This window comes from Apodemus sylvaticus, chromosome 18 (assembly GCF_947179515.1).
Source record: "Apodemus sylvaticus chromosome 18, mApoSyl1.1, whole genome shotgun sequence".
Taxonomy (NCBI): Eukaryota; Metazoa; Chordata; class Mammalia; order Rodentia; family Muridae; genus Apodemus; species Apodemus sylvaticus.
This window is the reverse complement of record NC_067489.1, coordinates 30,925,014-30,948,939: the sequence shown is the minus strand read 5'-3', so window position 1 is coordinate 30,948,939 and position 23,926 is coordinate 30,925,014. Positions and strand designations below refer to the sequence as shown.

The window sequence follows — 23,926 nt, the reverse complement described above, 5'->3', positions numbered from 1 at the left end:
AGGGTTTACTCAGTGTTGAAGCCAACTGGGGACAACACAGAGATGGTTGCTGGAGTACAGTAAAAAGTATGTGTAAAGACATTGCTCCAGACTACTAGGTTCTATATTTTGTTTGGTCATAATGATTATTACATAAGCAAAATGTTACAATGTGGAAGAGTAAAACACCTAGAACATTAAACTTACTGCAGAATTACTCCAATCACTTCAATATGGGCTAAATTAAGAGTAAACAGATGGGGGGGCTGGAGAGATGGCTCAACTGTTAAGAGCACTGACTGCTCTGCCAGAGGTCCTGAGTTCAAATCCCAGCAACCACATGGTGGCTCACAACCATCTGTAATGAGATCTGATGCCCTCTTCTGGTGTGTCTGATTATATATTGTACTTATATATAATAAACAAATAAATCTTTAAAAAAAAGGAGTAAACAGATGAAGTGTTAAAAAATTAGAACCACTATTCAAATATTTAAGAAATAATCTTGAGGAGAGAGTGTCTTGTGAAAATATCTCTGAGTTCTAACTTCACCTGAAAATATACAAACTATTTTTCTGTTTATAAACTTTTTGGGTAAAAATGATATACATAAAAGAGCTCAGTATAATGTAGGACTGATTACAAATTATATAAATAGAGCATCAAGAATTATCAAATTACTGTTCTAACAACTGACCAAAAAATTTTTACTCTTTTTAAGCCCAATAAAATGGTAAATCATAGTGCATTGAAAACAGAAACAAATCCTGGTTTTAAAGATTTCTGCCATTGCTGCTTAATGCTGATAATATTGAACATTGAAACAAGCCTCTTTATAACTGCACGGAAGTAATTTTGCTTATTTCCGATGTTAAAAGGAATTTCCTAGTATCTTATGTGATACACTATAATAATTACATTTCATAAGAATAATCTCATATACTATACTTACATACTTTAAAATTATCAAATATTAAAGTAAGAAAATATGCAGGCGTAAAAAAGAATGTAGGCAAAAGATACTTGAGAAAACTTAAGTTGCATTTATTTCAGTATAAAGAGATTTATTTTTAATGCCTTCTCGGAAATAGATTCTGTTGCCATGGAGCTGGAAGAAAACAAAACAAAGATAAGAGGTTTATTAATACTAAGTAGTAGTATAGTAGAAAGAGTCTTAGACTAAGTTAAAGCCAAAGACCATTCATCAGGAAAGGATCCTGAGAAAGGAGGCTACTTAAAATTCTCTGTGGTGGTATTTTCCTAATCTGTATCTTGGGTATTTTTGAGAATTAAAACATTAAGGGACACACTATGTTTGGCACACAAGTTTCAAGTATTTCCTGTAGATTCATTCATTTATTTATTTTTTTTAGTGTAAAACACAAGCATTGTAAGCAATAAAGGTGCTAAAGAGATATTTGAACTTTTTCAGTATGCACTCACTGTGATGAGACTTCTGTGAATTTTTATTCTGAAAACTAAAAGATCAGCTTGTATACTGCAATTGTCCCCTATTTTTTAAGCATAATTTCTGATTACTTTCATATCTAATTCTTTCTTTTCTTTTTCACTGGACCAAGAAAACAATAAATGAGATTTCTGAGTCACAGCTGGGCTTGATCCTGAAGGTGACCTTTTTCTTTTTTCTTTTTTTAAAACTAGCACAAATGGTTTATTTAACATCATGAATCTACCATATCTGTTTGGTGTTGACCTGCCAGCACAACCGATGGATGACATTAACCAGAAGAGAAAAGGCACAACAGCACTTCCACTCTCTTCTCCCTTTTGGCTTCTTCTTCCCCTCAGGCAAACTACTACTATGCCCTGCTGAACTGATTTGCCAGGGCAGGGAGGGAAGGAAAAGGTCCCTAGATTCACCTCACATATATAGCATTATCTGTTAGAGAAGAATGTAAACAGAATCACTGCTGTACCAGGGGTACCATCCAGCACAACAGCAACTGCTTCAGTGAGGCCTGAATGTGGAGGCAGCAGTGGTGAGAGATCTAATAGCAAACTGCAACGTTATTCTGGTGTCTGAAGTAGCTAATTCCACCTTCCTGTCCTCTCATGTGGCCAAGGTAGGCTTCAATCTCACTATATGGCCAAGTCTGACCCAGAAATTCTGACTCTTCTGCCTCCACCTCCCAACCGCTCACACTACAGGCATGAATCATTACTCCTGAATAAGATTTCTAAATTGTAAGGAGAATTAAACTGGGTTGGCATATAGCTCAGGGAAAGAACACTTGCCAAGGATGTTTAAGGTGCTGGGTTCCCTACCAGTAAGGAGGGGGAAAAAAAGAACAGAATTATTCAACATAATTACATTCAACTAAGACAAATAATACCTCATATAAGCTTTTATACTTATTCATTTTTAGGATTAGTAAGGGGTTGAAAACAAATGCCTAAAAGAAATTTGCTTGTGTTTCCCTAAGATACGAACAGTGACTTTTTAGTTTGGAGGATAGTCTGTCTCTGATAAGAGAATATTCTGGGTGCTTTTGTGTAACTAGTTTCAGCAGAGTAATTAGTTTAAACTTTTGCTGAGACTCATGGAAAGCCACACTTGCATTCTGGGGAAGTAGCATTCTCTCTGCCTCCTGACTGTGAACAGTGAGCAGCCGCCCCCCACCCCCTCTCCATTTTCCTTTCACAGCGAATGGACTGTGACCTATTGTTTTGTTTTCTTTTGCTGACAGGGTTTGTCTGCATAGCTTTGGTTATCCTGGAACTTACTCCTTAGACAGGGCTGGTCTGCCTACTGTTGGGATTAAAGGCGTGTGCCACCACTGCCTGACTAATGTGGTATTTTATAACTAGGTGCTCTACAGAAAGGAAAGACATTTAAGTTCAAGAGGCAAATTATCAAGTTTATAAACTATTAACTCTCAGATAATGGAATATAACTTATATTAGGATAATATGAAGATATCAGAGCTGAGAGAAGGAAAAGGTTGATTTAAATAACTGATGGTTTTCCTTTTCCCATCTTTGTACTTTATTTTTTCTCCATCTATCAAAATGAAGCTTCATAAATAGGAAATCCAGATAATGCAAAAAAGACTTTCCATATACTCTACGATTGCTACTGGAGAATGGATGACTGGAAATGTTGGCATTGTTTAATTTTTTTACTCTTTATTTTTTTTCACATATGTGAGGTTAGTTTTAAAAGACTCATATCATTAAAAACTTATATGATGAGTTTTAATGATTTCATCACTACATGAACTTCAACTGATTCAGTTCCTCCCCTAAAGATAGTTATTGAAGGATATATTAGTAACATCAATTTTCTTTTGTTTTCTGACACTGGATTTACAACTTAAAACAAAATTCTACTTTGCTCAGTATAGGGTCACTTCTACAAATCTACAAGGAAAACAGCTATATGTCTCATCATTTGCAAATTTCTTTACATAAATATAAAGCCCCAATTAAGAATAAATCAGTCACTGAAGACTTGCAACTCACCATAAGTCCAAGGAACTTGCGGAAGCACACCTGGGTTAGGTGGATAAGGATATGCAGTCTGTGGAACTGGATGATGAGAAGCAAACTGTGAATAAATTGGTTGTTGGTAATTGTAAGAAACAGGCGTGTGAGATGGAAAATAGCCATTTCCTGGGATAAAGGAATTTGCTTGTGGCTGTCCAGCAAAGTAACTAAACTGTTGAGAGTATGAACGATTGAAATGTGTGCTCTGGACAGTACTTGCAACTGTAGTCAACACTGGAGGAGGAGGTTGCTGTATCTCATATGCTGTCATCCCTTGGTATGTGTGAGTAACAGCAGTGCCATTGCTGCTGCTGTACTGATAAAAACACCAAGAGTAGTATGGATATGAAGTTCCAAAAGAATGCGCAGAAGAATTATATACGGTAGAGCATGCAGACCGTGGAGGTTTATTCCTGGATGTGCCAACTTTCTGAGTCAGGACTTTTGGATTCTGTTCAGAGCTAGTGTGCTGTACTGTTCCAGTCACATCAAGGGCTGAGTTCCCATAGGAGTCAAATGGTACAGTATTGGGATTTGATGCATTCATCATACATTTTTCTGGTGATTCACTTTTTATAGGCTGCGCTTTATCTACTTGCAGGACAGGAATTTTATTCTGGATACACACAGGTTCTGGAGAGCTGGTGCATGTACAATCTTGAGGAGACAAATCTAGCATTTCATTATTTTCATGGTGAAAGTCTGTGCCACTCATTTCAAGACTGCAATGAACGTCCTTCACAGACTGGGAAGCAGATACTAAGAGGAGAGATGCATCAGGCACAAGAGGGTCATCATTTCCTGCTGTTAGGTTTGAAGGTGAGATTTGTGTGTGATCCACAGGGATTTTATGGGATTTCTGTGCAGGTGTGTGGTCAGGTGAGTAAGAGGCATCTATATCCTTTTGGTAACAAGTTACTAAAGGACAGTCTTCCTTATTATTTGTTTTAGCAGTACTAAAATTCCCATTTCTTTTCTCTCTGTCATCCGAGTGTTCCGGCTGTTCAGTGAGAGATGCTGAAGTACCAGGTGAGCTGCCTGTCGGCTCTGCTTTGCTTTCTGACTCTGGTGTGCAAGTGTCTTGTACACTTTCAGCAGCAGGTGACACTGAGCCAGGTACTGAGCTTTGTCTTTTGACCACTTCTGGAGATGCAGAGATGCTGTTTAGACTGTCAGAGGAATTTGATCCTAGTTTGTTTTCATCATTGGGAGGAGATCCTGTAGTGCTATGGAATACAAAGTAAATACAAATAACTTTAAAGACACAGACACAACATTTTAATGGATAAATATTTGAAAATTTTATTTAGTGCAAGAATTCATAAGACAGACTTTTTCTCATTTGACTGGGAGTATACAAGTAAAACATTTTTCAGTTTTACGCCATTGGTTTGAAATTAGATATGGTTCTTGTTGATGATATACTCCACATTTCAAAACATTTTTAATACTGTGTTAGAAGGCTGAGTTATTTGAAAATCTAATAAAAGCCTCTAAAATTAGGAAACTACCATTATTCAAAAGTTAAGTATAGTCTCTAGCTCATATACTTCCAAACCACTAACAAGCTCATTACTCAGGAGCAGCTGCTACCTTTCCCTTCCCCGCCCCTTTTAGTGTAACTAGTAGGTGTGGGTCCCTAACTGCCCTGAATGCATCTTCTTTTCTTTTTAAAACAAATGTTCTTTTGTCTTCTGATAATAAGAAAAGATGGCTGACAAAATTCTTGCAGTTTAATATCCATGACATTTTTACTAAGTTTAAAGTCTTAAAACTAGGCAATAATAATGGCTGTATCAAGAGCCAACATGTGTTGAGAAAAAATAGTATTATTGTTTCTCCTGAGTTAAGAGGAATTCATCTTTAGCCTCGAGTCTCTATATCCATCTAAGAAAAATCAAAAGGCCCATGATTTCTAGTTTTATTTTATTTTTTGGTTTTCTAAAGAAGGTTGTCTCTGTGTAACAACCCTGGCTATCCTGGAACTCTCTTTGCAGACAGGCTGACAGACTTCCGCCTGCCTCTTCCTCCCAAGTGCTGAGATTAAAGGAATGCACCACCATGGCCAGCTCAAAAGGCCCATGTTTAACCAATATAACCTAAAAAGGCATTTTAATAACAATCCGCATCATCTAATGCTATATAAACTGAGTTTCCAGAACAGGTAATTTGTCATTCTTAATTCCAGTGATGACTTCCTGTGTAGACTCACAGCTGCCTAGATTACCTCTGTTCCTTCAGAGGATATTCATTTCTTCCAAGTTAGCCCTTTGTATCAATCTTGTATCAGACAGTTTAATTCTTAAGCAACAAATACTTAAATTATCAAACCTTAGATAATTATGCAGGTGTATGTTACCCTCTAGTACTTTGAGATTTAATATGCCTTTTTATGATAATTCAGTCATATATGCCATGAAATGAATTCTAGAAATGTATTATTTGAAAAAGGAAAATCGGGCTGGTGAAATGGCTCAATGGTTAAGAGCACTGACAGCTCTTTTGAAGGTCCTGAGTTCAAATCCCAGAAACCACATGATGGCTCTCGCCACTATCTGTAAGGAGATCGGATATTCTCTTCTAGTGTGTCTAAAGACAGCTACAGTGTACTTATGTATAATAATAAATAAATAAATCTTTAAAAATAAATAAAAAAGGAGAATCAAAAAATAAAGCTGTTAGTTCTTCCTTTTTGTATTTTGTTACTTATTATCCTTTGTAAAATTGAAAAAAATGCATAGCCAGAAATCCAAAATATTATAGAGTTGAATGATTTAGTACAAAATGATAAAAATGTAAGCAATGTAATGAATTTTCTATAGTTAACTTATTCAGTTTAAAGACACGGTGTTTGAGACCATATTCTTCCTACTTTTACACTGTTAAAATATCCTCCTATGAAATAAAACATATATATTATGTCTGTAAAATACACACCATTTCTACTCATGAGCCATTGACATAGGATGACATTTTCTCTTTAGCCAATTTTGAACTTTAGTTGATCTACAACTTAAAAATTAATCACTTGTTCTATTTATGCATTTCTATACAAGTTTGTTAATTAAGCAATACTTGTTAATATAAATTTGTCTTTCTTGATGTAACCATCATCCTTTATAAGCTCCAGCTAACTTAATAATCTTACACAGCATTTACCTTAGCTACTTAGATTAGGCCTTACTTGACAAGCTTCCACAACTCTTATGCTTGCCCTCTAAGCTATGTGTATGATACAATAGTTTATACATAACTACAAATTCTTTTACTTTTCTTTATTAGTTGCTCATTTTTACTTAGTTTTATGCTGAAATGATTGGTGAAACGCCTACCTTGCAAGTTTGGATATTGCCTGTCTGTTTCCAATATCTTTCATGATAACCTAAATAAGAGAAAAATATAATAACTCAAATATATAATATATAATAGAAAAATAAAAACTGAAGTTCTACATTAGTGATAACAAGCTACATTATAACATCAATGTATTCACCCACTGAAAACACAGTGACTCTGCCAGACTTACATTATTTCAGATATTTATAGCAACTGCTTTAAAACACATTTGTAACATTCTTCTTGTCCATATAATTTAAATTCTCTAAGCATTATCTCCAAGCCCCAAACTCAAAGCTTCAAATTGCAGTGCTGAGCTATGGCACAGAGCTATGGAAATGTTTATATCAGGAACCTTTTGCTCCATGTAAAAATTAAATTTACCAGAAAATTACCTTTGGGCATTGTGAATGAAACAAATGAATCATGTTGTAACTCATATAAGTATTTTTAGATTAGCACTACCAACTAGCCTGCATTTCCTATTCTTCCACTAAAACACAGCACCATTTTTCAGTCTTGGCTGATTTACCACTTCTATCTATTCTAAGAATTCCATTACCATTTAAATCACCAAAATAAATAGCCAACATATTTCACATGACATTATGCTTTAGTATGTAAGGAAAAGATAAAGTTTAAATCTGTATGTAGGCTTATATTTAAGACCTGAATACCTCCCACCTCTGGACCTGGAGCCTGCTAAGGTCTGGAACAACCTCCTTTAAGTTTTGTCTCATTTTTCTTGGCACCGACTTAAATTATCTGGAAGCACAGTTCTAGGGATAGATCACTTGCCTAGCATATGCAGAGTGTGGGTTCAAATCTTAGTACTATAAAAAAGTAAATGAGGAGTTTATTTGTCCTATAATTCCAATAGAATTTAGCCAGTTTCTAATGTTCAGTTCATTGGCCAAAGAAACCACCCAAGAAATAAAATTGGTCAGTCACTGGTATAACTCATATCCACAAAATTTATTCTTTCACGAAGTACGTTCTAAATTAAAAAGCTGAAAATTATACACTTGTAAGGTACCTTAATCACACAAGTCTATAAACAATGAGTCATTTAATCTAATAGTTAGCAGGCTGAATTAAAAACATCAACTTTTCTATTCTGTAAACTAGTTTTCTGGTTAGAGAAAACTTGTTTTCATGAATATTTGCAAGACTGATTTTAAAACATTTGTACCTTTTGCTTTTTCCAACTGGAAACAGTGTCTGTATTTCCTTTTCCCTGAGAGACTTCACATTTGTCTGCAGTCACAGGTCGCTTTTTAGAGAAACCTGAAATGTTTTTTACTATGCACTCTGCACCTGGAGGTGTCTGCTCAGAAACCCCAGGTTGACTGCTGTCCTCCTCAGGTTCTGTAATGGACGTCTCCATCTTTTCTTGTTTGTTTTGTTGCAAAGCATTCCTTTTGTTGCGCAACATTTGGAGAAAGAGAAGATGAGTGGACAATTTAGTATCTTTGGCACTTAGCATCTTCATATGTTCAATTGTCTTCATAACTTTTATAATATGAACCATTTTTCCAAAATCTTTCTGAGGAACAGACATTACATTTTTGAGTAATAGAAAAAACTGCTTGTAGTTATGTTCTAATTCTGCCACAGTGTTTCCAAAATTTACAGATGCAGTATGTGGCACTAAGTCAATATATGTGGAAAATGAATACTCAGAGTTATTCAGAAGCCTTTTAACTCCTGTAAGTTCCTTAAGTTCTCTGTAGAATAAATGTAGAGCATATGAACAGTTAGAAGCTTCACCATATTCATAGATAACAGCCAGCTCTTTCTTAAGGACAGAAATTGCAGTCTCTATCAGTTTCCAAAGGCAATGTGTTTGGGTGTCACCAACAGAAAAGGAAACCACTTCTTCTTGGCAGCCAATAAGCTCAGGAAGAAGAGACCAATCGAACCAGAGCATACCCCGAAACCTTGGGTTGTGCAGTTTCTTTGCTATTAAATTTTTAAGGTAGTGAATTGTTTCTGAGATCATGACAATTTCAATATAAATCTCAATTGCTTCAGGCTTTAAAATGACAGCTCCAGGGTTGTAGTTGTTTAGCATATCCAAAACATTTTCTTCCATGATAAAAATATTATCTATGTTATCTTCTTGCAGCATCTGAAAGTATTTTTTTAAAATTTCTAAGTGATCTGTACATCTCAGAGTGAGGTCCTGTAACTTCTCTAGGTCTGCAGATTTAGCTTGATCCAGTATCTCACCAACACAAGAAATATCTGGATATGAAAACCAAGCTTTGCTCAGCCTACAGTTTGGTATGCTACCTGGATCTGATTGTTTGGAAACAATCATAGTATTTTCAAGCCTGATACTAGTGGGTTCATTCTTTAACCCTTTAGACAAGACACCATAGATCTTCTTCAACTTTGAAAAGGCACTCTCATTTATTTCCTCCATTTCTCTATTCTTTTCTGAATGTCTTTTGGGTAAAGAACAGCTTTTTTCTTTCCATACAAGACTTTTTGCAGCATCGAAATATATATGCTCCAGACCATAAAGACAGATTTTGATACTTATTTCTTCACTGCTCTTGATAAAACTAACCTTTGAGGAGACTATTTCTATAATAATCCACAAATGATCTTTCTTTCCTGGATAGGAATGGACTTTAGGAGAGCCCCCGTGTTCAGTGATCAGCTTGAGAGTGCTTTTTCTTAAGGTTTCCAGATCTCCTAAACTATCTCCAAAGTTAACTCCACAGGCAAATGGAACAGAAAGACAAAAGTCAAAGCAATCAGTATAGTGCTTCATTATGGCTTCACATTCATTAATTTGTCGTTTGTATTTTAAGAATGCGTAATATGAATTATTTTCTTTTTTTGTTTCTGTTAAGGATTCGACTAATTGATTATGATAATTCTGTAACTCACAGAATGCATTATATTTTAGTCGTCCTTGAAAACCAGGATAGAAATTGGACTGCAGTTGATATCCACGTGGCCTGTGAAGCAGTTCACTGTACAAGCTCTCATCATACCAAAGCAAGCTTCGGAATGTTGGTTTACCTTCTAAGAATCTTTTTTTGTTTTCAATAAACTGAATAGTTTCCATTGCCATTTGAAGTTCTACCCAAGCATCAACAGCACATGGTTTCAATTTAAGTCTACAGTTATTCCACAAGTTTTGTTCTACCAACAGCTTTCTTGAAATGAGGATTTGATTAACTGAACAATCTTGCTGTCTTTCAAAAGCTTCAACGAATAAAGGGAGAATATTTTGACAAAGCTTAGTCTCTTCTTCTAAAATGTGTAGAGATGCTGTTTCATCTGCTCTCTGTAAAATTTGAGACAGTTCTGTTACATGAGATATGTAATTAGCTGAGCGATGTTCATTTAATTCCTTCTGCAGAGCAGAAACTTTAGGGTTCCCATGTAAAACAGGCCTATGATTAGTTTGTTCAATTGGAACAATTGAATTGTTTTGAATTGAATTGAATTGAATTGGCTTGGAGAAACAGTCAGAGTCAGAGTTATTACTAACTTTAATTTGTCCTGCTTCCTTTCTTTCTTTAAGCTGATTAGGAATGTCTTTCAAAGCAATTGTGTCTACAGTAGAATTTGTAATGCTTAGATGAGAATCAGTCAAGTTGTTTGTAGTTATTTTCTTGTTAACATGAAATGATTCTTTTTTTAGGATCTTATTTTGACTTTTGTACTTAAAACTAATAGCTGATCCTTCAGTAATAATTTTTTTGTAAACTGCTTGCTCAATTTTCCTAATTTTTTCTTCCTCAATGTATTTTGCCATATATCTTTTTGAAGGACTAGTTACATTCTCTTTTAAAAGCATAGAACTATCATTGCAAGACAGTGTCTTCATATTTTTCTTACAAATTTTACTTTCTTCAGTTACTGATGTTAGATCTAATTTAGAATGCTTAGTAATATTCATCTCATTCTCATTTATATCTAAGAGTCGATTTTCCCCTACAGAAGATTCTTCCTCTTCAGCTGTCACTAGAACTGTTGAGACTGGAGGAATACAGTAACTTCTGTTTGCTGTATTTTCTGTAGAAATGCTTGGTGTGGCCTCTTTAGGAACTGTAAACTTTTCTATTGGAAAAATTGCTTCTCCATTTTTAGCACCAGCAGATATACAATTATCTTGTTCATAAATATCAACACTTAAAATATGCTTTTGGTTTGAGTCTAAAATTGAAATATGCATGTCAGTATCAGCTCTACAAGTTGTATCGTAACTTTTATCTGGACTATGACTTGTGTTTTCTTTTATGAATCTTAAAGATACTGGATTGCTTTCACATACAACTCTTTTTTCCTCAGAATTATATTCTTTTGCTATATCCCTAATACTTGAATGGTTTTCAAGTTTTGCAGAGTCACTATTACATAACTGTATATTTGTCTGATATTCTTTTTCAATTAGTGTTTCTTTTGGATCAAGTGTATTCCCACTTGTTTCAGAAAAATGCTCAAGTTCAGAAGAGCTTGCATTTCCCACAATGCTATTAGTGTATTCTAACTGACTTATACTCTGGGATGTATAAGCTACAGGGAACTGTGATTCTGGAAGTTGTTCTTCATCACAAAATTCTCTCAAATGAAAAGTAGTAAGACTACTGGAAACATGCCCAGACATGACCTCACTAGAAAGGCACTCTGCAATCCTCTCTCTGTTTGTTCTATATGATCTATGCTTTGATACCGGGGTCAATGACTCCTCAATGTCAAATCTTAAAAATCTTTTATCTCCCTGTTTGTCATATTTTCTTGTGGACAAAAAATGCTTAGAGTATCTTCTTTCAGACATCAAACTATCACCTTGAAGATCACAACTTTCCCAGAAATTATTGCGAATTATTGCATATGCTTTTGGTAATGGGCCCTTCCTCTTTTGTCCCACTTTAGATATAAGCTGCAAAGATGTATGGACTCTTCTATGGGCCTTTTTTAAGTGAAGAACAGCTTTGTTCAATTTTCTGGACAGATGTTTGCTTTTACATAAAGATGCTTCACTATTTAAAATATTCAATACATTCCTAATGTGCTTTTCTGACTGTGAAAATGTTTTAATCCGTCCTTGGGATAAGGAGGAAAAACAGTCATTTGAGTCATGGCTTGTAGGCTTCCTCCTCTTCTTGTGAGTTTCACGTTCTCTTAAGTCTTTTTGGGCTATGTTATGACCCCTGGAAGATGCATGCAGATTTCTTTTGCTACTTCTTGATTGCATGTCCTTTTTATTTCTAGTATCATTAAAGTCAGGTTTGGATTTTGTGGAACATTTACTCTTATCATTCATTACTGTGACATTAGATGGTTCAGTAGACAAAGAATCACCGTTTTGTTCTCCAGATCCTTGATCCACATGTGTATTTTGACCTGAGTTGGAAGAATGGGAACTTCCAGGCTTGCTCCCATCTCCTGATTCTCGCACTGTATTACCAAACTTATTTTCACACGAAAGACTTGAATTTTCTCCAGAAGGTTGGGAGCACATGCCAAATCCAGAAGCATTCCCTCCCTTATTTGTTTCTGGTTCTGAAGATTCAGTTGCCTGTTTGTAAACACCTTTCAAGTCTAAAGATTCATCAGTGGGACTGAGCCTTAGACTAAGTAGGTTTGTAATTGTAACTTGTAGATCTGGAAGAAAAATTGGATTGTGGAGCTCTTTGTCTTGTGAACAGAAAGAAACACAGTTACATTCTGCAGAATGATGCTGAACAGTACCCTCCCTTCTTGCAAAACTTGAGGTTTCCATTTCCTCATAACTGCTTCCGAATAGGCCTTCCCAATCAATCCGAGACTTTAGAGACTCATATAGCTCAAATTCTTCACAAAGATCATCTCCCTGGCTATGTATATTTTGTTGAAATACAGAAGCATTATCACATTCTTCAAGATCTACCTCAATTTCACTTCCCAATCCAGTTTTAAGAGCTGAATTCTCATTTACCAACAGATGAAATTCTTGTAATTTATCTTTATCTGTATCAATTTCACATTCAGAAATGCTATGTTTTACTAAACCCAAATCTGAACTCTCAGAGGAACAAGTTTCTTTTAACTGGTCTTTTTGATGATCCCCAGGACTTCTGCTCACTGTAAGGACAGTAGTGCCAACTACTTGTTTTGTAGAATTTGAGGCTACACACACTGAAGAGCCTTCAATTTCTGGAAATGTGGACACCAAGTGCTCTAGGCTTCTTTGATAATTTGGTGCATGTCTTTGTTCTACAGCCTCATTCTCTGATGATGCTGTTTCTGCTGGTTTACCTTTCTCTCCCCAAAATGAGTTAAATGTGAAACATTCCTCAGAATTCAGAATTTCAACTTTGGTGTTACTCTTAATTTCCCTCATTTCAACTATATTGGCGAGGTCATTTGCATGACAATCTTGCTTCTCACTTCCATTTATGTTATCTGTATGGTGTTCTGGAGATAAAGAGTCACTATCTTTCTCTTTAGCCTCATTTGCATTTTCATCTCTTTGTTCTTGCAAACTAATTTTCAAGTTTAGATCACAGCTCACTTCTGCATCATAAGACAGGCTGTGATCCTGCACACCATCTTTAACAAGAGCAGCTTCTTCTTTGTGACACTTCTGATATGGTGACACTGCTCCATTTTCATTTTCCCTCTGGACACATGTATATTCTCCAATTATGTTGCAAACTGAACTGTCAAGAGGTATGTCAATGGCAGAAGATGAAATAACTCTACCAATGAGCTTTTCACTGGCTACGGGAACATCTTTTGCTTCCTGGGAAGCATCAGATAAAATGTTACTGAAGTTCTGATTATTTTGTACTGTTTTTAATTCTATTAGACCTTGAGTCATGGCAAAATTTGTATTGTCTTTATGCTCCGAAGAGTGTTGAGGGAACTTTTGTGAAAGACACTCTATATTTGGAGTAAGATAACATTCCAATTCTGATGCTTCACGATCTAGTTCATTTTTATCTTCTGTGGAAGACATGGGAATTTTGGGCATTTGTAATTTATGAGTAACTGCTATTTTTTCACAATTTCCACTTAAAGAATTATGATTTCCACCTTCTTTGTGTTCCTGGTACAATGTTTTGGAATTTCCAATAGTTTCATTAGTAAAAACAGTTTCTTTGCACCAAGTTTGGCTTACTCCATCTTTAGAGCTATCTTCTGGGCTGATGAAGGTTCTCATCATTCCCATATCTTGCATGTATTCACATAGGTTTCCTTTCTTCTGGACTGGGAAGACTGTAGACATCTGGTGACCAACCTTATATATAGTGTTTATATCAGAAGACAGTGACTCTTGAGAGAAATGACGCTGAGAGTCGTTGCTACAATTATTTTCTGATTCATAGGAGTTCTGTGGCTCACTGCTCTGAGCTGTTGAAACTGGGACAATGCTTCTTATTTGAGCTCTCTTGACCTGTTCTTCACTATCTTTTTGTTTCCCAACATCGGAAAATGCATTTGATAAAGAACTGGGGAAGGAAGAACTGTGTTGTTCTTTAAATTGTTCTGTAACAGCAATTCTACCAGATGCTATACAGTCATAGCCCTTTAAGCCCATATTATGAGCCTGATAGTGTGAACTTTCAGAAGAACATTTGAAGCAAGAGGCATCCAAGCAACTAGTATGATCAGAAGGAACTTCGGATGAAGAGATGGGGCTAGTTGGAATACATGTCAGTTTTATTTGTGAATCATCATGACCCAAACTCTTCTCAAATGACAAAATATCACTTAAACCTGCAGTATTATTTTGATTTCTCATGCTTTGTTCTCTCTTCATCAGTCTTGGGTCCTTAATGAGTTTTGAAGTAATAACTGTACTTGAGCCAGTATTATTGTGAGAGGGAAAAGCAGCAGAAATACTACTTAAAATACTTCTAAGATATGTCACACTGAACAGGTCACCATTACCACTTGCTGTATTATCAGTGGGTATGAAAGAAAAACCCGAATTGTGTGCATATACTTGAGAAGCATCTCTAAGTTTTGATGAATTTTCTGTCTGTCTGTTGTAAGCTTCAAGCACAGAATTGTTTCCGTTTTGTACATTTCCATAAGAATTAGAAGTGTCTGAGATGGAAGGACCCATCTCAGAATTTAGTGCTTTACATGGACAATTTTCCTGAACAAATGGATCAACAGGTTTCCTGAAGTGCTCAAAGATGACTGTAGCATCTTTTCCTTTTCCAATTCTTTTGGCAATTGTACAGTTATTCAGAGAACATGCTCTTTCTGTGGAAACATAAATAAAAAAGTATGTCATGAATGAGTGTAGCTGACTGTCAGTTAAATAACCCAATGATGAACATCTCTTCTTAGTAGAAAAGAGCAGAGATTAAGAGATTAAGTAAGAAAGTATTGCAATGGATATATGAACGTATTCTGGCAACTTGACTTCAAAAATATGGTAAGTGAATTCTGATAAATAAGAAATAAAAATAATTCAATAGAAAGTTGGAGAGGCTGGTGAGCTGGTGAATGGGTAAAACTGCTTGCTGCCCAACTTGGTGACCTGAGTTTGGTGAGTTTAAAGGACACAGTTGATGAAACTACCTCTTGAAAGTTGTTCTGATTTCAAAGCATGTGCCATGGCATGACAACACATGCCATGTAAATAACCTTAACAAAACTATAAAGCAAATCATGAAAACTATATGCCATCTAAGATAGTTATAACCAAAAAGTCAGAAAATAAGTTTAAACAAGGATGTGGAAATATTTTAATTACAAACTCAAAATGTTAACAGATTAGAAAATTCAATAGTCCTTTTTTTCCTCCTTACAAATGAATGAACAGAATCAATCAAACAACCAAAATAAGAGATAGGTATGGTGGTAGACACTGATAGGATGATCCTAAAACAGGGGCATACAGCACTAAGCAGTTCTTCGAGTATCTGTGGTTGACTGACATCTCTTAGACTGGTGTGGGCAAGATGGATTCTCTAATAAACCATTCTGTAAGACAACTGAATATGCCATTGTAAAATAGAGTGGGCTAATGCTTCCAGGAAGGTAAGATCAGAATGGTAAAAGGAACCTATGAAAGTTTTTGATCTTTCCCTTTCTCTTGAGGCAGGGTCTCACTATTAGTTCTTGCTAGCCTAGAATTGACAAATCTACATGCCTCTGCTTCTGAATCCTAATATTAAAGGTGTGTGCCTAGTCCTATAAACTTTTTAAAAACTTCATATACTTAGGAAAACATTCATAAATAAGACAGATTTAACCTCAATTATCCTAATATAATAATGTATCCCTTTAGAAATTTCTTGTCAGGTATGATGGCTCACATCTCTAATTTCATCAATTTGGGAGGATAAAGTAGAGAGATCATTGTGTATTCCAGGCCACCTATATATGACAGAACTCCCGACTAGTCTGAGCTGAAGAGATACTGTGGCTCAAGGATACACAAGTCACACATTCCTTTCTAACAAACACCAATTAAAAACTACAAGACAAAACCCCCCAAGTCAGAGACAATAGTTTTAACACATGATCCAAGATCCAATAGCTGATACATAATACAGCTCTCACAACTCAAATAAAAAACCACAGCTCAATTAAAATATGTCACAGCTCAATTAAAATATGTGGGCACAAGATTGGACCAGAAATTTCAGAGAAGTGGCTATTTGTTGCTGGGTCTCTCCAAGCATGTGTACCTGATTTGTACGTCAAATACTCACAATGGCTGTGCATTTCTCTAACCCGGCATTAGCTTGTGGAGACATGCAATCCCAATAGGGATTATTAATCTCGCTTGTAAAAATAAACTTTTGGTTCAGTGAGAGATTCTGTGTCGAGCACTTAGAAAGAAAATGATAAAGGAAGATTCTGGACATCCTACTCTGACCTTCACAGCCATCATGCATGAGCACTAGCACACTCAGACACACAGAAAAAGTACTCACATACAGATTAAAAACCCTCATGTACACACAAAGTAAGAATTAACAGACCCTAATCTTGTTAGTATCTGAAAAGCCAAAATCAGAAGCAATCTACAATAGCAACAAAAAACAGGAAAAAGTCTGAGAGAACAAAGTATTTGCAAAGATGGCAAGATTCTAGTACCATCAGAAATTAGGAAAAAATTAGCCAACATATACTAACCATTAGACTCCTAAAAAGACTTTGCCGTAACTTAATGTACTTGAGTCAACCACTTGACAAAATCACATGGCATCATCTGTTAGAGCTATACATTCTTAGTGTCAATACAGATTTCTTAGTTAAAACTCTAGCATACTAGTGCTGAGACTCTCTTATAAATACCAATGTGGAATAATAAGTGGTAATGAGACCTGAATGTCCCCAATACAATAGCATAGTTACACAATGCAGTACTCTCCATCCATCCATAAAAATGAACACATTATTGGTATAGCTATCAACACAGCAAAAGTACATGCACATGTACTAAGCCAAAGTAGAAAGATTATGTGCATATGATCTTAGACATGTAAAATGAAAGACTGGTAAAACAATTATTTTTGTTAGAGATTTACAATTTATTAGAATACTAGGAATCTAAGACCAGCACAGTTGAATAATGTGTCTTACCAAGCCTCTTAGGAAATCCTGTTGAGGGGAATCTCAGTGATGTCATAAGTTGCCCATTACCTGCCTTTTGACCAATACATTTTACTGTTACTATTGCATATGGAAGACACTGCCGAGGTTTATCCACTGGTCTGGAAAAGAAATCATATTCATAGAAGTACACCTGAAAGACATAAGAAGAAAAATCAGACTATTGTAAAACCCTGGCCACTGGTTTCCAGGGGAATATCTTAAACCTTAAGATTAATCACGAACCTTGAACAGTCTCAAAAAGGAGTTAGAGAAAAGGTAGTTAAAAAACCCATTACTTCTATCTTGGTAGCTCTACCTCTTGATAGTTAGAATGTTGCTTTGTGGTTAAATGTCCTTAAGGCTATATACAGGTTGTTCTTCTATATCAAAATCTAAGGCACCAGGAAATTCCCCACACATGAGCACTAACATGTGGAAAACCTAACATGTAACATACGGGTCTATACCTTGAGGACTGCGGCTGCATTACAAACCATTTACATTGTGATTTTGATGAATGGTTCCAGTATGATTTGAGACAGAAAAAGGTTTTCCCATGAATATGGTACTTCCCTCATAAATATTTCAAAACGAACCCCCCCAATGCAGACCCCACTTTGTTACATAAGCTTTTAACTGTCTCTTGATGAGAAGACAACTGTATACAGCACTCCCTCTATATTCTCACAGTATCATCTGATTAAGGATATATACAAGTTCTTTTCTTCCTCCCACCACATATTTTTACTTGGAAGCTACTGACTGATACCAGCACAATAATGTTTTAAAATAAGTAGTACTTTTCTAAAAAAATGTATTGCATATGTTCTCAAACCTATTTCAGGTCAGACACAATAAAGAAAAACTCTTTGCATGTGGAAATCTATGTATGTACTTCCAAATGAAGACTTTACTTATAAAATATATAATTTAATATTCTATTAAAAATCAATAATCTACAAAGTGTTAAGCAAAAATATCAAAATTGCTCTTTTATTAAATTCATAGTTTTCCTTTGTTCCTTTTCCAAAGTATAAGAAATCAATATAATTGATCAAAATCATCTTATTATACTTTAATTGATATATCACAACTGGATGTATTTTGTAGAGTTTAGTGTGATTTTGTTGTTGTTGTATGTGCATGTGTGTGTGTATGGTAACATGGACATGTTGAGGTCAGAGGTCACCCTTGGCTCTCATTCCTCATTAAAGCCATTTTTATTTTTTTATTTTTTTGGAGACACAGTATCTCAAAGGATTAGAATTTTGCAAGTCAGCTAAGCTGGCTGGCCAATGTGCTGGAGAAACCCTTCTCCTCTTCCTCTCTAGCTCAAGGATTACAGGCACATACAACTACATCTGCCCTTTCTTTTCAGCATGGGTTCTGGGGATGGAACTCATGTCTTTCATGCTTGTATGACAAGCACTTTATGCACAGCTCCTTGCCAGCCCTCAGTATGCTGTTTTGGTATAGATAATATTTTTGATTATATCAGAATTGAGTTAATCAAGCTTCTCACATTACCTTTTTTATGATGAAACATCTGAAATTTACTTTCAGCAATTTGAAATATCAATGATTGGTTATGAAGCCACCATGAAGCCTTGTTCAAATGAGAGGTTGGCAGCCAACTTAGGGGTTAAGTTTATGCCATCTAAATAGTTCTGTACTACACGTATGTCCTTCATGTCTTTAAATGAAACCACAACTAACATACCATTGAATTGTAGGTTTGTAGCTCAATGGTTTCTTTCAGAGATGGCATATTTCTTGACATATGGCAATCAAAGTTAGGAGAAGGATCCAGAGAAACTTTGTTTTTATCGATAGAAGGTTGAATTTTCTTTACTCTCCCAAAGAGAACCTAAAAAGCAAAAGACAACACCCAGATACTTTAAAGCCTCATGCCTTTAATAGTGACGAATTAATAAACTGTTAATTCATGCTGGATAAATGGGTTGTTTTACTATGGTAATTACACCACTTATTTTCCAATTAATCTCTAAGATTAGAATTACTTGTAATAAAAGCTTCAGAAATGATATTTTTTTATTTCTAAAAGTGAGCTTTACTGGGCAAGTGTATATAAAAGACTACAAATATTTAAGTTAGAAACAGAGAAGGGTAGAAAAAGAAAAAGTGACATAAATCTAGATGATCAAAGAGCATTCTTTCTTTTTTTCCCATTCAGTTTTTAGGATGTAAAGCTCTGGCTAGCTCAAAACATGCTATGTAGGGAAACTTGTGATAGCTTCCCTGTCTCTACTACACAGTGCTGGGATGCAGGCCCAACATATGGAGTGTAATTAAAAGTGCCACTTGAAGCCGGGCGGTGGTGGCGCACGCCTGTAATCCCAGCACTCTGGGAGGCAGAGGCAGGCGGATTTCTGAGTGCGAGGCTAGCCTGGTCTACAGAGTGAGTTCCAGGACAGCCAGGGCTATACAGAGAAACCCTGTCTCGAAAAAACCAAATCCAAAAAATAAAAAAACAAAAAAACAAAAAAAAAAAAAAAAGAAAGAAAGAAAAAGTGCCACTTGAACAAAGTGAGGGAGATTATTCAACAAAAAGGACAACTGAAAAATTAAATTCCTATCCAAGTTATAAACAAAACTAAACATTACACAGCCAAACATTCAAGTACTGAAAGCAGTATTAAAAGATAATGAAGTACAAGAAAACAAATTATGAAGATCACATCAAGAAGTCTTTTGAAAAACAGTGGCCAAGAACTGATGACTAAATCATGCAGATTTTACAGTTTAAAACCTCACTACGCCAAAACCCAATAAGTATATGATTCTAAATGGTCTAAATCATGAATGCGGGAAGAAAGGTAGGCTTGAAGTACAAACAATATCACAAAAGGAAACATTTTATATAAACTCTGTAATCATATTTGTTTTTTTAAAAAAGATCATTTATTATAAGGACCCAAGTAAAAATATCACAGATAGATTAAGGTAGTTACTCAAATACAAACTAGCCCAGATGCAAACTATGCATTTCAGGGATCTTAGAGAAAGACATTCTTAAGGCACAGAACATGGCTCAGATTTTACACGGATGCACAGACACATACACCCTCAAAATCAAAATAACCAACAACAGAGTTGAAAGTAGGAGAACAATTAGCTTTGTATCATCTTTCCTGACTCCCATGTCCATTCCTGCATTTTGTCCTTCACAGTTCCTTTCTAAATGGTATTCTATGCTCACACACTGCTGTTTACATACATGAAACACATACTAAGACCCATGTATGAGTAGAATGTATTATTTTTCAGTGTTTTCAATGAGCTAATCCATTTATCCAAATTTCAAAATAATATCCACAAAACTGTGGTACCCTAGATAACTCTCAGGGATTAAAGGAACTTTAAGAAACCTGACAAAAATGAGTAAAATCTGCGTCACTCAACAGAACTGTACCACTCTTAGCACTCAGTTCTGACCAAATTGCTCTAGTTTTAGAGAATGTTTGCTGATAAAAACAGGAAAGTCAGATAAAATAAAAATTAATAAAAAGGGAGGCAGGAGAGATGGATCAAGAACCTAGTTCAAATCCTAGCACATGGCAGTTCACAACTTTCTGGAACAACATTCAGGACCCAATACCATCATATAGATACATGCAGTAAAACACCAATTCTGAGTTCGAGGCCAGTCTGGACTACAGACTGAGTTCCAGGACAGCCAGAGCTATACAGAGAATCCCTGTCTCAAAAAAACCAAAATCCAAAAAATCCAAAACAAAAAAAAAAAAAAACAAAACAAAACCAAAAAACAAAAACAAAAACAAAAACAAAAAACAAAAACAAAAAACAAAAAAGGAATAAAGAGGCAAGTCTGGCTGGACTACACATAGGAACTCCCCATTTTGTGTTTGTAACCCTTCTCTAAATTGAAAATTATTCTCAAATAGACTAATTCTTAAATTATGCTTTAGTCAAGATACTGTTCACTAAGCCCATACAAAGGAAAATCCTCAAGAAACTGACCAGGAATACTAGCAGGCAATTCACTAAATGTAAATCATCAACATACATTGTGTAACAAAGTCTGAACTCAGGTACGGCCATATCGAGATTATTTACTAGCCTGGAAGAGAAATTCTCTAAGAATGTGAGAAAAGCATTAGGTATACGTGGAGAGAAAAAACAAGTAATGGTGCCTGTCTCAAGACAACTGGGCATTACACGGCGGGACATGTAATGGTGCACTTTTCTCTGACATAAAATTTGAATCTAGGAATAAACCAATTCTTGCCAAACAGAGGTTAAGGTGTGGAACAGCCACCGTTTCAATGTAAAGACATTCTGCCTAGTATTTTGGGAGCCATTCTTCTCCTGTCTTGTAGGGCCACAACATCACTTCTCAAACTTTCTTAGCGACTTTACAGGGAACATTCTCCAAGTCAGTCCTTAAAGCTTTAATTAAAAGAAATGTTGGTGAGGATGTAAAAAACTGGAACCATTAAGTACTGATGGTAGGAAACTGTGCACAAAGTCTGGGGACTTAGTGTTTTATCTACTGTACCATCTTCTCTCTAGTTAGCTCATTTCCAAGACTCATATACTTGTTCATAACTAGTTTGAATTAGAAGCTGTTCATTCTCTCTGTAAGACTGTTCAAATTTTTATGCTTAGTCTCATAATTGCCTGTTAAGTACCACTGCAATGCTGTTAGAAAACATTACGAGGTAATTTATCAAAATTAAATCAGAATTACCAAATAATCCATAAATACTATTTCTGTGTATATTACAAAAATCTAAGGACCAGTGAGATGGTACAACTAAAGGTACCTGCTGCCAAGGCTCATGGCCTTCATAGGCTCCACAGGGTGGATGAGATAATCGACCTACACAGTTATCCTCTGACTACTATAGGTAAATACATAGGTATGATAAAGAAGAAATTTAAGTACAGGACTTTGTGTGTGGCACGTGTATGTGTGGAAGGAAACTCTTGCTTATCTGTACAGGACGGGGTGTAGATGCCCTTCCCACTGTAGTTTTTGAAATGGTCTGTCACTGAACATGGAGCTCAGTGAGTTGGCTTGACAGGCTGGCCAGCCCAAGGGGTCCTCCAGGTATATTCCATCTCCTAAACGTTGGATTATATGTGGTCACTCTATTTCAAGAGGATCCAATGCCCTCTCCTGTCCTCTGTAGGCAGACACACATTTGGTACACTTACATATACACAGGCAAAACAGCCATCCACATAAAACAAATCTTAAAAAATAAGTGCTTGTCCATCTAATTGACATTGGTAAAATGGTATTAAATTGAAAGAGCTGAATAAATAAACTTAGCTTATGCTACAATTCTATTTAACTGTTGGAGGACACCAGCTGCTGTGGGATCACCGCATGACAAAATAACAAAGCTAATGCATCCAGACCAAAGTGTGCGCTGAGCAGACAATGACAAGCGCTGCCTTGGTGTGGTTTTACTCTGTGCTGCAGTCAGGTAAAGACTAAAGAAAGGAAAAATTCCACAGGACAACAACAGAATAGTCATGGAATATTCTATTTAAGATAATTTAATCTAAAACCAAGCTATGTCAACAGTGACTTAAACTGCTCCTGTATTTAGTATTTTGTCCTACCACCTACCTTAAAAACCATAATACTCTCTACAGCCGTGCTCCTACTGAGAGCATGACGCAGGGCAACGTCAACATGTCTAAAGAGATACACTCCAAGAAGAGGATTCCCAAGGATCCTTGGTGCTGATGTGTTGACACTTAGCCCATTCTGGTAAACATCCACCACATCTATCTGAGGAAGTGCCAGGAAGCAGAAATGTTCTTCCAGTTCTCTGCTGTGTCTTCCACCCTCACGCATCTCTGACCTATGTCAGACAAATGTGACAAATGGCACAGAGTTAAAATATTTCAGATTATCAAAGAAATTACAAACTAATGACAATAATCAGAGGTACTAGCTTCCACTAGGATGGCGGTTGAGTCAGGACTAAAAACAACCTGCAGACCAAGTTCAAGGTTAAATGTCCAGGACTTATGGGCAGCATAAAGACGATTGACAGTGGACAATTAACATTTACTCAACATTTTTAATGCAGCCAGTACACAATCTTAAGAGTTATTACATGAGTTTTGTTCTCAAATATCTAACAATTTTTACTGTTATAAACATTTAACAAAAAGGTTCAAAATAGCCGGGCAGTGGTGTTGCACACCTTTAATCCCAGCACTTGGGAGGCAGAGGCAGGTGGATTTCTGAGTTCGAGGCCAGCCTGGTCTACAGAGTGAGTTCCAGGATAGCCAGGATAGAGAATCCCTGTCTCAAACAACAACAACAACAAAAACAAAACAAACAAAACACACACACACAAATAAAAGGTTCAAAATACGTTGAGCTACCAGAGTAGCAGTGACAGGATGGAATCATACAGTATATTTCATTTTACTGGGCCCCACGGCTTCTGGAAACCCACTACTGTCCATACAATCAATTCCTCCAAAAGCATATACTACTCACTCTTATCATATCTCACTAATT

The 23,926-nt window shown here is 35.9% G+C and overlaps 1 protein-coding gene across 1 annotated transcript in view; it reads right to left on the bottom strand.

Annotated features, from left to right (window-relative positions):
- Positions 1 to 1,049: 1,049 nt before the first annotated feature.
- The window catches only part of Tex15 (testis expressed 15, meiosis and synapsis associated), a 35,918-nt gene continuing 13,041 nt past the window's right edge, over positions 1,050 to 23,926 (bottom strand). The window contains exons 3-9 of the mRNA XM_052162512.1: positions 23,018 to 23,255; positions 19,115 to 19,261; positions 17,383 to 17,545; positions 8,015 to 15,045; positions 6,819 to 6,868; positions 3,463 to 4,712; positions 1,050 to 1,087 (exon numbers count right to left, since the gene is read on the bottom strand). Of these exons, the coding sequence (XP_052018472.1) occupies positions 1,050 to 1,087; positions 3,463 to 4,712; positions 6,819 to 6,868; positions 8,015 to 15,045; positions 17,383 to 17,545; positions 19,115 to 19,261; positions 23,018 to 23,255 (8,917 nt within the window). The remainder of the gene's footprint in view (positions 1,088 to 3,462; positions 4,713 to 6,818; positions 6,869 to 8,014; positions 15,046 to 17,382; positions 17,546 to 19,114; positions 19,262 to 23,017; positions 23,256 to 23,926) is intronic.